Source organism: Mesoplodon mirus (genome assembly GCF_964341445.2).
Source record: "Mesoplodon mirus genome assembly, chromosome: X".
NCBI lineage: Eukaryota > Metazoa > Chordata > Mammalia > Artiodactyla > Ziphiidae > Mesoplodon > Mesoplodon mirus.
Genome location: NC_138981.1, coordinates 94,938,347 through 94,953,117, shown reverse-complemented (window position 1 = coordinate 94,953,117; position 14,771 = coordinate 94,938,347). Strand labels below are relative to the sequence as shown.

The following is a 14,771-nucleotide window of genomic DNA, read 5'->3' as shown; positions in this document are numbered from 1 at the left end:
TCTCACCATGATTTGTTTTGGTGGTTGGGGGGAGTTAGTTGAGTGTATGTCTATGAAATTTTACACGCAAACATACCCATGTTACCTGACTGCTTACTGTATTCAAGGCATGTGCTACATGTACAAAAGTGTTAAAGTTTGGTCCCTGCCATAAACATCTTAGAGTCTAATAGCAGAGAAAAGGAGTATACACAATCACGAAGAAGTAAGTGCTGTAAGAATTAAACAATGGGAATTCAGTGATATACAGGGCATTCTTGTGTGTACACATACTCATAAATGACATGACTATCATCATGGTATAACATGTTTAATTCTACTGCCTTTTTAGAATGACTGTCCCCCATGATAACTGAGATTTTTTGCTTTGTGGACAGACCACTTTCTTGACAGTTAATTTTATTTTTGGCTTTCCCCTCATTCCTTGTGAGACTTTGGACAACTTACTCCACTGCGATTCAGTTTTTCCACACAGAGAAAAAGACATTTATAAAGTTCGTAATCTTCATTGAAAAAAATCTCTGTGATATAAACATTGTTTTTATGCCAGAGCTATTTAAAAAAGTCTGCAGAGAGTAGGATGAAAGAGTTCCTTTCTGCATTTTGTGGTAGGGTTTTTTGGGAGCATTATTAGAATACGAAAGCATCTTAAGATTATTTTTTCTAAAGTAAAAAATAAAATTTGTTGATAGTGTTGATCCTGGGAAAGTTGGAGTGTGTGAAATCTTTTATGGGATTAAAATTTCCTAACTGATTGTTTTCTATAAGTTTTATTGTTCCTATTTGAATTTTTCTTAAAGAGAAGTCCACTGATATTATATAAATATTCCCAGTACTTTATTTTTAAATGATCCCAAATCATATCCCTTACTTATTAACAAATATTACAGTTTGGGTGGTTCTTTGACTGTTTTAAGGGGACTGCTTCCTCTTCTCCAGCTAGAATTTTATTTCTGCTTTCTGAATTGCAGGGTGCTGTGCGTGTATTGGTGGGGATGGGAGTGATAATAACAGAAAAAGCCTGAGACCTAAGGGATGATTGAGCTACAAAAACACTTCTTCCCTTACTTGCAGCCACTGAGTTGGAAGTATGGTTCTGGGGGGAGGGTGTGCATTCATGTGTGCATAAGTGTGCACGTGTGGCATGTACATGAATGTTCATTGCATAAACGTGTGTGCATGTGTTCTGGGGAAAGTTGTTAAGTAGGTGTGGGTAAGCACACCATCATCTTCTTTAGCCCCCATCAAGTACTGTCTACAGCTAAAATGAACCTTGATATTATTGGGCTTTTATGTTCATGAGACGTATCATCTTTCTGTTGGGAGGGTGGGAGGTAGAACATCTAAGAATTGGTACTGTGTACTCTTTGAGGGTGTACTTATCCTCTCTGATCACCATTTGAATTTCTGGAAGATTCTTTTTTTTTTTTTTTTTTTTTGCTGTACGCGGGCCTCTCACTGTTGTGGCCTCTCCCGTTGCGGAGCACAGGCTCCGGACGCACAGGCTCAGCGGCCATGGCTCACGGGCCCAGCCGCTCCGCGGCATATGGGATCCTCCCAGACCGGGGCACGAACCCGTATCCCCTGCATCGGCAGGCGGACTCTCAACCACTGCGCCACCAGGGAGGCCCCAAATTTCTGGAAGATTCTGTATGCTTCTACTTGGTATTGTATATTTAATACATCCCTTAAGGTTTAAATATTGATGTCTATTTAGTGATGCTTTTCTTTTAAAGAAACAACAACAACAAAATACATATATTTTTGTACTTTTAATATATAAGCATTTGAAAGTGATTTAGGTACTGCCAGAATGGCTATGCTAAGAGGAAAAGACTGTCCTTTTCAGTTAGTTCATCATAGTTTAAAGCGTTTAGCATAAAAGAAATTTGTTCCCAAAGAATAAGGATGAAAATTACATTTTTGAAAAGAACGTGATTTGGCCTTTTAAAAAAAACGTACCATAATCAGTGATTGAAAATGGAATGGTATTATTGTAAGAATGATATTATTAGGGTTATCCTTAATAATTCTGAAAAAGCATTGCTACTTTAAACACAGAATGCCAAAGTAGAATTAAAGACATTTTTAAAAAAGCATATGTCAATAGCATTCCTCTCCTAGGTATATACCCCAAAGAAATGAAAACAGATGTTGAAACAAAAACTTATACATGAATGTTCATAACAGCACTATTCACAATAGCCAAAAGGTGGAAACAACCCAAATGTCTATCAACAGATGACTGGATAAACAAAATGCATTATAGCCATACAATTGAGTATTATTCGGCCATAAAAAGAAATGAAGTACTGATACATGCTACAACAGGAATGAGCCTTGAAAACATTATGCTAAGTGAAAAGAGCCAGACACAAAGGCCACATACTGTATGATTCTATTTATATGAAATATCCAGAGTAGGCAAATCCATAAAGATAGACAGCAGATTAGTGGTTGCCAGGGTGAATGGGAAGTGACTGCTTAATGGGTACAGGGTTTCCATTGGGGGTGATGACAACGTTCTGGAACTGGATAGTAGCGATGGTTGTATAACATTGTGAATGTACTTAATGCCACTGAATTATACACTTTAAAGTGGTTAAAATGGTAAATTTTATGTTATGTGTATTTTACCACAATAAAAAGGAACATATGCATATATATGTATGTATGTAAACCTACTGTCCATAATAATATAGTAATGCTAAGAAGAAGAAAACTTTAAAAATTCAAAAAATATAAAGAAATGCAAGCCATTTGCGGTCACACCATTCTGAGATAACCACTGTTAATAGTTTGGAATTATTTCTCTTCTTTTTCTGTGTCTTTGTATCAATAAAACTGCATGTTTGTTTATGTAACTGAGATCATATTAAATTTACAGTCACTATTAAAAAGAGGACTATGGGGAAGTCTTCATTTATGGTTTACCTTTGTATATAAGTTAATTATTTATATTGTGGATTTCCTCTATGAGGAGTCAGTCTATATTATGAAGGTATACGTATCATTTTGAGAAATTTCACACTGTCAAATAGATACACCTTTTCTTCCAAGAATGAAATATCCTTTTCACCATAAGTATCTCATTTTAACCGGAAATGCAAGGTGCTATATATGTTTATGCCAGAGGGGGAAACAGGAGATGATTATAGAATTTCAATAGAGAATTTTTAAGTCAGGGATTGGTAATGAGTATGTTTTATATGAGCAGAAGCCTCTAACATAGGGCTTTTCTGGTGGAAGTACAGTTTGAGAGTTGACCCCCACTGGTGCAGCGTGTTACTGCAGTAGAATTCCTAATTAAAGGGACAAAAATGCCCAGATCAATGCAGGGAGAGGGCAAAGTCTAGAAGTCCCCAAGGGTAGAGTTAGGTAACTTCAGCAACAAGAAAGACATCCCTGTGGTCATGAGGATGAGGGACGTGACCAGTGGTAATAGACACCTAATTTTCAAATGACAAGTGAACTGCCACAGGGCTGGCAGTTACTCTCCATCCAAGGTTTTTAACTCAGCTTGTTTGGGAGCTGTCTTCTGGTAACATGTCTCTAATTTTATGATGGCAGTTAGTAGGAAAATAGGATCTACATCAGACTTTGTTTTAGAGGCTAGAATGCTTCTATTTGATAATGTGAAGAATGTTTGATAAATGGTTTCACAAGTGGATGTAATTAATTTCAAGTCACTGTTGAATTGACAGAATGATCAGTAATGCTTCCATCTGTTATATTTCCTCAAAGAAGTAATTATACATTTAAAATGAGTGTCTGTAGGTAGCCTCTCAAGGAGCCTGGGTAGTCATTAAAAACAAAAAAGCCAGCCACAAAAGGCTGTAAAGACAAATTGGAACAGTGGTCCCTCCCTTATCATTGCCCGCATCATGATCTACTTATTGCCCTGGTAGGCATGAGAAGAATGAGGAGTGATTGAACTGGGGGAAAGAATTCATTGCTGATAAGTAGAAATATCTACCTGCAAGACTAAAATGATTGTTAAATGAGGAAAATTGCTCCCCTAGGGAGAAATCTGAAGTGATCTGCCTTGTGTTTGAACACAGAAACTTATCACCATTGTTCTGTGTTCTTCAATCGACAAGACTCTCTTAATTCTGAATGGCAGCATGGCTGACAGACATGGCGCTTTAGAAAGAAAGAAAAGTTCGTGCAGCATGTTGGAGTCCTCTAAAATGATACAGAGCCTAGAACTTGTATAGTTACACTATTTGGGAGCCGTGTTTCCTTTTAAAGATCTGAAAGAAGATAAAACCAATGACATCACAATCCCTGGAGTTTGACTCGTGGGATGATTCTAGGTGTATCATCTACTAGCTGCTCATTTTCAGGAAGATATAAATGAATAAGCTTTTTGTTTGTAGAAGAACTTGTATAGCAAGTATGCTACCAGTGATCCTGTGGGGAACCGATGTAGCAATTTGCTGACAGACGTCAAAATATTTTATAAATTGTAGTCAGGCATCTTTTATCTCTGCTTTAGAGACAAGATCATTTTGAAGGTATGAGGAAGAAATATTTTTTGTATTCTGAAGTAGACCTTCAGATCATATTTCAATAGATTACTGACATTTTCACAAACCATAAGGTACTTTTTGCTATATCTAGCTCCCCCAAATCACTGAGATCTCACCTGTGTATACAGCTGTCACTTGTGGTCCTAAGGCAGACGGTTCCTTTTTAGCACCCAACACTTACATGGAATAAACCCATTCTGGGTGGGGCTGGCCAGCATCATCCTTATGTGATGCCCAAAATCTGTCCCCAGACTATAAAGCTAGACCTCAAGCCCCCAGTCTCACTCTGTCCCTAAAGCATGCAAGTTTACTGGACTGCTGGTACTCAGAGAGCTGCACTTCACTTTGAAAGCACACCTCTTGAATGATCACAGCTGATTTCTGACGTGGTCAGTTGCAGTTAATAATAGGGCGCTTTTGTAGCAACCTTCATGAGTAAACAGATGAGATGAATAAGTCAGCTGCCATCATTATCTTGCATATATTTTAGAAGTTCATGTTCTTCTTTTCACCCTCTCTCCCCACTTAAAGGTTTACCTTTTTCTAGCTCCTTTTAATGTTCCACTGAAAACAGTGTTCCCATTCATACACAGATGATTAGCATGACTCACAAAGTCACCAAGTGAAATGACTTCTAGTGGTACATGTTCTGTCAACCCCCAATCCCTGGTTATTTTTTCCCAGCTGTGATATACACTATGTTTTGCTTCTATTCTAACTGAAGATTTCTGCCTTTTAAAAAAAAATACATAGGCTTCATATATCCAAGAAAATGTTTTTCACAGTATTTTCTCAGGGACCTTGAGGTTGTTGTATAAGATGTCACTATCATTATGATAATTTAGTCTTTGTCCTGATGCTCTACTTTAAATGTTTTTTCAAGTGCTGTGGAACATTGGGAAAGGAATGCTTCACGCTTCCTGGCCATCTAGAAAGAATTTGCTGTGAATCAACAATTCAATGTATCAGAAGCCTAGTGAGGAAGCGAGCCGAACAAAGTAAAGTGACTTCTAGAAGGTGATTTAATGCATAAAAATTTCCATTGGCTATTGATACTCTTAGTGAAATGGGCTGCTGTAGTCCATTCTCAGGCCTCCTCCAGCCGCTTCCTGCTTCCCTCCCAGTGTGTTGTTTGGTGGTGGGAACGTTTTCCTGCTTCCCCCAAATCCATAAACTCTTCCACCCCTTTCCCTAGTAGTTGCATTCCTGTCTACTCTTTCCTGTACAGTTTGACTCTGTGTGTGTATCCCTGGCATTTGATAAAAAGAGAGTACTGAATTGTGGGAATGAGGGGACTCGGGTTCTCTTCCTAACGGCCACTACCCAGCTTGGTGACCTTTCTGGATCTCCGTTTCCTCACCAGGAAGCTGGAAAAGTTGGACTAGATAATTCCTAAGGTTTCTCTGGATGCTGACACAGTGTGACGCTGTGACTCCCGATTTAAAAATGGCTTGTTTTGTTTTACTTCCAGGGAATCAATCACTGCTAGCCGTTTAGAAGTCATAAGAGGTCCCTAACTTTTAAAATGGCCATTGCCAACTTAAATGTAGGCAACAAAGTGAAAGATAGTTCAGTTTTAAAACTTTTACATTCTAGATTTCTTTTTCACAGAAGGATTTTCTTTAGGAAGAAAAATACTCTATTCTAAACCATATATGCTTCTATTATATTACTGCATCATCCTCTAAGTCAACATTATATGTATAAATCTAAATTAAGCAAACATATTAGGGAGTGATTATTCACTTTACAAATAGATATTTTCCTTTGCAGAAGGACACACTATAGGGTTTCTTTACTATCCTCCTCATGACTTGAAGATTAATTCATTTACATAAGTTCAACCCATATGGAACTTTTTAGGAACAAATCTCTTTTGTAGACTGAGTAACACCGTATTGAGTCAGATACTCAATGTACAGTTGTAATGTGTATAAGATTTTTCTCAGTTTCTTATCAGGCAAACATTATTTTTATATTGGGTACATTTGCAAGAGGTGTTTTTCCCCCAGCCTTTGAAAAGCAAACTAAATCACATCTCTAGGTTTTAAGAAAATTTTATTACTTTAGTTTCCTTGTCTGTAAAGTCACCCCCTTCCTCATTCCCTTTTAAAAAATGGTAGGAATGCACTTTTCTAACTTTGGACAAAAAGCAGGCTTTTTATTTAAAGGTCACCTGTGTTGCCTGAACTTTCCTTGGAAAGCTTCAGGATGTTCAATTTTTAAGGAATGCTCATTATAATTAATCATTACAGAGAATAGGGTTATTTTTTTCCCTTAATTGCATTCTGAGCTGTCTCTTGTTCCCTGCAAAACCTTAGAGTAAGAACAGTTTCTTTCACTGCAAATGATATATAAACATGTTTGGCTTCATAGCTTTTCAGGGTACCTCTTCATTAGCCATGCTTTATTTTAAAATCTTAACTAATTCTTTCAGAGTTCATGGGGGTGATTATTAGCTAGTCCAGGTATTTTAGAGCTTCACATCTATTAGTTAAAATACAAGTTTTCAGATTGTTGTTCAGTGGCCTTTGTGAAATAAATTGGTAGCCTTATGTTCCTGATAGACAAGATGTCTAAGTCTCCTACATCTCGTATATGAATCAAAATTGGCACTAATTGGTCTTTTGGTAAGCTCTGCAAAAGCCAAGAATTGGTCCATGGAGACCAAACTAATTTCTAAGCTAAAGGTGCCTGATTTGCAGGGATTTTAGAGAAGAGCAGCTTATATGTATTTTGGTCAAGGAGACCTTTGCAGTTGCTTTCACAAAATAACAACAGGGGGAAAAAAAAAAACCTCAGCTGAGGTAGATGGTGAAGTGGAGTTTTTATAGTAGAATATATTAAAAGGTTACTTGTGCCCAAGTGATGGTTTTGCAGTCAATTACCCTTTTTGATTTATTTTTGTAGTATTTCTTGTGCTTTTAAGAGCTTCTCACTTGAAGGAGATTTGAAAGCAAGTACAGCTACAGGAACTGGTCAGATAATGGATAAAAACAGCCTAACAGTATAATCCTTGGCGACATCTCATTTGGTTCAAGAGAAGATTATTTTTTAAGTCACGAAGGCAAGAGTTGTCTCTAGATGGTACTAGGATTACACGTCATCTTTATTTTCTCCTTTATACTTTTCAAAAGGGATTTTTTTTGTAATATGCATGCACTATTTTTATAAACAAAAAAATCCATGTTTATAATTTTTAAGGTTTACAAAAGTAAAAATTACTGAGAAAAAAACCCTGAATTGCAGCAACACTGTTTTTAAAATTTATTATTTGGCCAGATTCTGAAGTGTTAATTGTTAACCATTGTTAATTGTTAAGTGTTAATTGTTAATCAGATGGGCACTTTCAAAACTTCAGACTTACTTCTGAAGTTGATGGGTGGATTAAAGTGATGAGGAATCACAACTTTGAGGATTTGATGGACAGATCTGGACAATTAATACATAGTCGACATTATTTTTGTGTAGTCGACATTATCAGGATTGGGGGAAGTGTTTCATTAGGATCTGTGCAAATTGTCATCAGCCTTTATGATGAAAATGCTAATTTTTCTTGCTCAAATAAGAACTCTTCTTGGTGGAGACCCAAGTTTGGAGTATTTTCTTCTTTTATGTGGAATTTGCTTTCATTGGGAAGAGGAAGAGTCAGTCTGCAGAAGGCTGAGCTGGGGATGGGGCAAAAGGTACCGTGGGGCTATGAGTGAATGAGTTGAAGGTGCTGCGTTATGGGTTTTGTGCTTTCAGGCAAAAATATCACTTGTGGCTTTGTCCTCCTACAAATATTAGAAACACCAGACTCTGGGTCAGACCCATGGGTTGTCCAATGCAGTGTTTGTTTCTGTCCATGGTACCATAGGCTGTTTTGTGAGAGAGCATGTGTGTCTCCTATGATGCCAGCCTCTAGAAGTTAGGGGGTGTCCTCTCCTTAGAAACAGAGTCCTTCCATTCAATTCAATGGAACTGGCATACTGAGCCTGGCAGGTCAGTCTTACATGAATGACCAGCGACTGGCTGCTTTGTTAATTGCAAAGCCTGTTTTGCCAAATGATATCAGCAACAAAGCCATGTCAGACAAACCTTCGATTCTTTGACCTCCTGATATTTTTTATTTTATTCAAGGTGAACCCACTGAAAATCAGTGGAGTGAGCTATGGCCATACCGTTACAGGGAAACCCAACATTTGGTTCTGAAAATGGGGATGAGTGGGACTAACTGTGACATTGCTAAGACAGGATGAACCTGAGGAAGTAAATTGGTTTTATTGGCCAGGATGTGATCAGGGGCAGATTTAGCTTTGAGGGTCAGGACTGTGTAGGTAATTGGGGACCCAAATGGTCCAAGGCTTGCATGGAGCCTACTCCACTTAACCAGAGCACATTTTATATTCACTGATGCTTTTAGCCAGATGACATTTTCATGTTTCAGCATATCCAGATTGTTGGCTTGCTGATTAGGCTCACAAGTAAAAGCGAGACCCTTTTGTAGTGCTGCTAGTGAATTATAGGACTAACACTTGCCTTATAGACAGACTAGGGTGTTTTAAACTCTGTGCAATTGAGCAGAGCATAATATGGACTATGTATTATAATGAGGAGGGAGAGGGCACTTATTTTTAATGTTCCTGCATTGAGAGTCACTGCATTAGGGGGTAATAGTTTTAAATGAAGCCACATTTCTAACAAGGGACCAGATAACAAGGATAAATGAAATCTGCAGACAGTCTAGAAGCTTCATTTTAGCCATTATTTATAATCTCTTCTCCTACCAAACCTTTTTACTATGTAGCAAAATTGATTAATTTGCGTGTATCTCTTCCCTGTGCCCACATGCTCTCTGATAGAGCAGTGAACAAATAGAGAGATGGACAAGAGAGGAAAGAGGATGAGGCCGAGGCCAGGGGGAGTTGGGGATGCATAATCCCCACACTGAATAATCAACTCCAGAATAATGAAGATATATTTTAGGGTCCTAACATTAATCTTGATATTTAATCATTCTGGGTGATGTTAAAAACAAAAGATTGTATAATAGCATTAATAAAAATCACTTGCTTTGGAAAGGTTCAGAATAAATATGGCTTTCTTTTTAACATGAAATAGGGATCTGTTGAACTGCTCTTAATGTTCGCTCACAGCACACACAGATACAGCTCTGTTTAATTCCATATCCTCTTATCTATAAGTCCTACATTTAATTTGCTACCATTCGAGTTGATTTATAGCTTTGCTTAGCAAAAGTACAGTCTTGATTAAAAGGACATTATCACAGCTGATGGACCTTGAAAGCATTTTTCTCCCCAGACCTTCTAATAATTCTGAAAATGACCTGAAGACTCCGATAAGGCTAGATTTGCACGTCTCCAGCTTTTGCTCACCTGGCTGTACTTTGGGCAGTGGTGGTTAGGGGTGTTGGGTGACATAGTTTTCCCATATGCTAACTCCTTATCCATCCTGAGAAATGGAAAGTTACTGCGATAGAGTTTTCTAGCAAGTTTGCTTCAAGGAATCCCAGACCCCTGGTTAGCTGATCTCTTACTAGCTGATCATTGCAGCTAGAGCCTTTGTCTCTTGGGATGCTGCTGGCCCGAAGGATTCTCCAGTCTGTTGAAGGGAGGATTCAATTATTATACACGAGGGTTCCATTTTGGAGTTGCAGCTGTGACAGATGCCTCCCTCCAACACTGCAGAATTAGTTTTGGTGCTCATTTCAGTGGAGATGACTTAATTTGCAAAGCCAGTGATTTCCACAGGTTGGCCAGATTGGGTCAGTCTCCACAGCAGGCCATTTTCCACTCTCCTGTTTTGATTGCGCAGTATGACTACTTGGTGGCGTCTGTGGTTCTGGGAGCAAGATGCTGTTGCTCAACAGGTGACAAAAGGCTATTATACTTTGATTCTGTTCAGAACATTATTACCATTCTCCTGATTCCACTAGTTGAAAAAAAAGTGAGTCACTCTGGCTTTGGCTTTATATCTCTGTGGAGTATATTTTTGACCTACGAAATAAGTTATTTCTCACAAAGGAATCACTTGAATATCACCATACCTGCAGTGAAATTTACAGGGGCTTTCGATTGTTCAGAATCGTAGGAACACAGAAAAGAATTAAAAATTATAAATGTGGTACTAATTCAAAATGGGGGAATTTGGGTAATTTTTTTCATGTCAAATTTGATGGTGGGGGCCTTCTCAAAATATAACAGTAAATCAGTTTTATCCATGAGTAATTTTTATTTTGGTCAACATGTCCTTCCAGTTTGGTCTTAACCTCTTCATATGCATATATCTTTATTAAGATATTATTTGCATACCATGCAATTGGTCTTACCTCTTTTCGTTTTTAAATTACTAGGCTTCAAAATCTCTGTCATTTTTGTTGAATAGCACAGAATGTACTCCTATGAAGAAAGGATTTATGTCTAAATCACCTCCAATTTGCCTAAATCACTTTTTTCCCCCCAATACTTAGCCACAGTTTGTCAGAGCTAGACTGATTATTAGAGGTTATCTAGTTAACCCGGAATAAAGATCACCTGGGGAGTTATTCTTTTTACAAACTATACTTGCTGAAGCAGGAAACCTGAAATTCTGATAACCTTCGCAGCCCTCACCCCGACCCCATACCAATTAAACAGCACTGATTGAGTCTAACATTCTCATCTCACAGACAGGGAAACAGTCTTCCTCTCACAGTTTTAATGAGACACCTTAATAAACACCAAAACTCTTTTCAATTTTAACATGACAGATTTTTGATACACTGAGTTGAAGTTGCAGAATTCACCTCAGTGAATGATGGGAGCATAAATTATTTATGCCATATGTTTTAAAAAACAAATTATGAAGGATCTAATATTGTTGAAGGAAAAAATTTCAAAGTCACTGATCAGAAAGTCAGTATACAGAAACTGTTGCAAATTTGTCATTGTCTCCATAACGTGTCAGGCACTAGGGAGATTAGTAGATGTCCTTTATCCTGGAAATGCCTGATAGCTAAGCATTCATATTTCTTCTCAGCTGTCCATAGTCATTTCCCACAGGGTATGAGAGGCCTTACTGTGTTAGTTTTTAAACAGCTGCCCTGATTGCATTTTCAGCAGAAGGATATTCATAAGAATACTGATATTAGGTAGAAGAAATAGCCACAGAGATAGGCTTTAATAAAAAAAAACATCAACTGCTCAGAAAATCTGACAGACTCTAATGGATGGATGTGTGAAGACCTGGGGAAAAAATAAAATGGATTTTCCAGAGGACTTCTTATTCCCTGAAAAACTGGGAAATTTCAGGCTAAGCGCAGAAGAAACAAAAGAAGTTTTCATGGACCCCTTTTCCTCTTCTAGACCTTTATTACCTCCATACAGATGAATGGATATAGCCACCTGCTCTGAAAAGAAGCCCCTTTCTCTGGTAAAAATGTTTACCTGGTCTTAACATCTTCCCTCCTGGATCTTGGACAACCTTAAACTCCACCTGGGAACCCTTGATCTAAGGCAACCATAGATTTGGGAGAGCAGAATGGAGTTGTTATACTTTTGAAATGTAATTTTTGTTATCAATGTATATAAAGAAGACAAGAACTTTTTGTGATCTTTAGCACTATACACTATTCTATGTGAGACTTGACGGGAAAGGACAGATTCCTTTTGATTGAATGCTAATTAAAGAAAAAGTAGATTACTTTCTTAAAACATTAGCAAGAAATTGCCCACACTTACTTAGGAGACCACCTTTTTTAGGGTACCATCAAAAGTTTGTCTTTCACATAATAAAGTTATAGTGGTCTCTGGGTTAGTATATAAGAAACTGTAAAAATGCCCTGCCCCAAAGTCATTTGAAATCTTTATTGCTCTCGGATTTGGCAGCAGTGTTGTAGATATACAGTGAGGGTTTGCCACCTGTGCACTTTAAGCCATAATACATTTTTTTAGAAATACCGTAATGGGTGACGATGCAGGATCTGATTGTTAGATTTTTTTCAGGCTTATCTGTGTTTGTTTATCTACATATAATTCAAGGTTTCAAAGAGACTAGACAGTTTGGGAAGAGAGTCAGCAGTCCCAGAAGTTTTGGAACTCAATCTGAAATGGTGATTATCCCTGAAAGCAGGATGGTTGCTTGCTATCTCTCTGAAGTCGGTTCCCTTGGTCTAGTTCCTCATTGTCATGAGCCACAATTTGGGGGCGGGGGCAGGACTCTTGCCATCATCAATTGTCTTATTCTACACACAGCCCCAGAATGGTGGTCCTGGTTCCAAACAGAATGGCATAACCCGGTGCATGCTGGGCACATGCAAAAATCAGTGTTTTCAAGTCTCCATGGCCATCATAATGGCCTTCAATCCTCAAAGTCAGTGTTTCTGAAAGAGAAAACAGATATGCCCTTCCAAAAGCAAGGGGAAAGGAAGAACTGCATTCTCTGAAAGTTAAATTATAACTTTTTCTTTTTGTTTCTATGAAGAAGACTGTACTAATAAATCTGCCAATTTCTTTCAGGTGGGTGTACATGGCATTAGAATAGAATTCATCAATGAAAAAGGATCAAAACGCACCGCCACCTACCTACCGGAGGTTGCAAAGGAGCAAGGTCACTGTTGTACTTTATTTCATATGATCTAGTGAAGAATTTAAACAAATAATACATACTGAAATGCGCTATCTGACCTTGCAGTTATATCTGGTAATTGACTACTGTCAGATTATAAGAAATGACTCTTCCATCGCTGCCACTGCAATGTCTGTATGAAATCGGTGAATTACACAGAAGTTGACTCTCTGCACTGAAGTTTGGCAGCAAAAACATATAAAAGTATGCTTTCAAAAAAAGCATAGATTTGTAAAAGTTGGGCTTTATTTTAGGCGATGGTTTGCTATGAATTTTAAGTGCCATTTTCCCATATTCCACTGGGCTGTAGCCTTGTGGCATAAACAAGCCTTTAGTTGGACGATCAGCCACACCGTTCATTGTCAGTATCAAATGTTCCCTTCTTAGGTGGTTGCCATTACTCCTTCTGCTACTATTAAGATTGTAAGTGTCCCATGAAGAAAAGGAGCATTGAGAATACATGAGCTATTTGTGTTTTATATGTTCCTAGTCAACAAACGTTTTTCGATTTTACAGATATAGCACAAACCTTTATGAACTACCAGGGTAACACAAAATAACGTTTCACTCTGTAGTATCTTGTCCTTTCTAGCCACTACTAAATTATAGTTTCATGTTAGTTGAAATGAATACCCCTTCTTTATCTCATGGAGCTTTTCTTCTCATCAGAAAGCATTGGTAATTTGGTTTTCCCATATCTGTTTCATATAAATATGATATATAACTACAAAATTGAATATCATTAAACCCCCAAATGAGAGCGTTAGTCTTTAAAGCAGCTATCTGCAGATTTATTTGGGTTGCTTTCGAAAATTTCTTAATTCTGTAGTTCTACTGACTCTGTAAAACATACATAAGAGGTCGAGGGCCTCGGGTATGAGTGTGCATCCTGTGTCAGAACCCATAAAGATGCCTTTGAACGCTGCACACAGATGCACTTGATAGCCTGCAGAAGATATGGTTAGAAATGGTGATTACCGTGAGTTAGTGTGGGAGTCCTAAGTACTACTGAGTTGGCTCAGTGAGGCTTTTCCTCCCCTTTTAAAAATGTCACCGTTAAAGGAGAGTACAATGTTTGTGGCTTGTTACTGAGACACGACCAAGCAGTTACTGCCAGCCAGCCTCTTAGGCTCCTTGCCTTCGAATGCGGTTGAGATAAAGTAGCCAATGTTGCTAGCCAGCAGGGATAGCTAGAATTTAAGGTGTGCTGTGGTGTCCCTGCTTCTGTACAGGATGAAATCTTAGCTCTTCTGTGTGACTGTTTTTAGGACCAAAGGGGTCGGTGACAATGATAGCTGACCTCTACAGTCATTTTGTATTTAACCAAAGGTGCTTGTTTATATGTGCTTGACTGGTATTTTATCTGGTCTGCTCTCCACAGGATGGGACCATATTCAGACCATAGACTCCTTACTGAGGAAAGGAGGATACAAAGCTCCGATTACTAATGAATTCAGGAAAACCATAAAACTGACCAGGTACAGAAGGCATTTCCTAGTGCAAGGCTGTTCACAGTAGTACATTTTGATGCGTATACCTATAACCTTTTGATTTCTTTGGTCTCTCTAACTATACTTGCTTCTCTTTTCTGAAACAGAGTGGAAATGAATGGCAGGGCTGTACTGAGGGTGA

At 38.1% G+C, this 14,771-nt stretch overlaps 1 protein-coding gene across 3 annotated transcripts in view; it reads left to right on the top strand.

Annotated features, from left to right (window-relative positions):
- The window catches only part of AMMECR1 (AMMECR nuclear protein 1), a 108,519-nt gene that overhangs the window by 87,110 nt on the left and 6,638 nt on the right, over nucleotides 1-14,771 (top strand). For all 3 annotated transcript variants that reach the window (XR_014292559.1, XM_082610678.1, XM_082610677.1), the window contains exons 4-5: nucleotides 13,031-13,121; nucleotides 14,521-14,617. Coding sequence is in view for 2 of the 3 variants with exons in the window: in XM_082610678.1 (XP_082466804.1) it covers nucleotides 13,031-13,121; nucleotides 14,521-14,617 (188 nt within the window). In the remaining variant the exon portion in view is untranslated. The remainder of the gene's footprint in view (nucleotides 1-13,030; nucleotides 13,122-14,520; nucleotides 14,618-14,771) is intronic.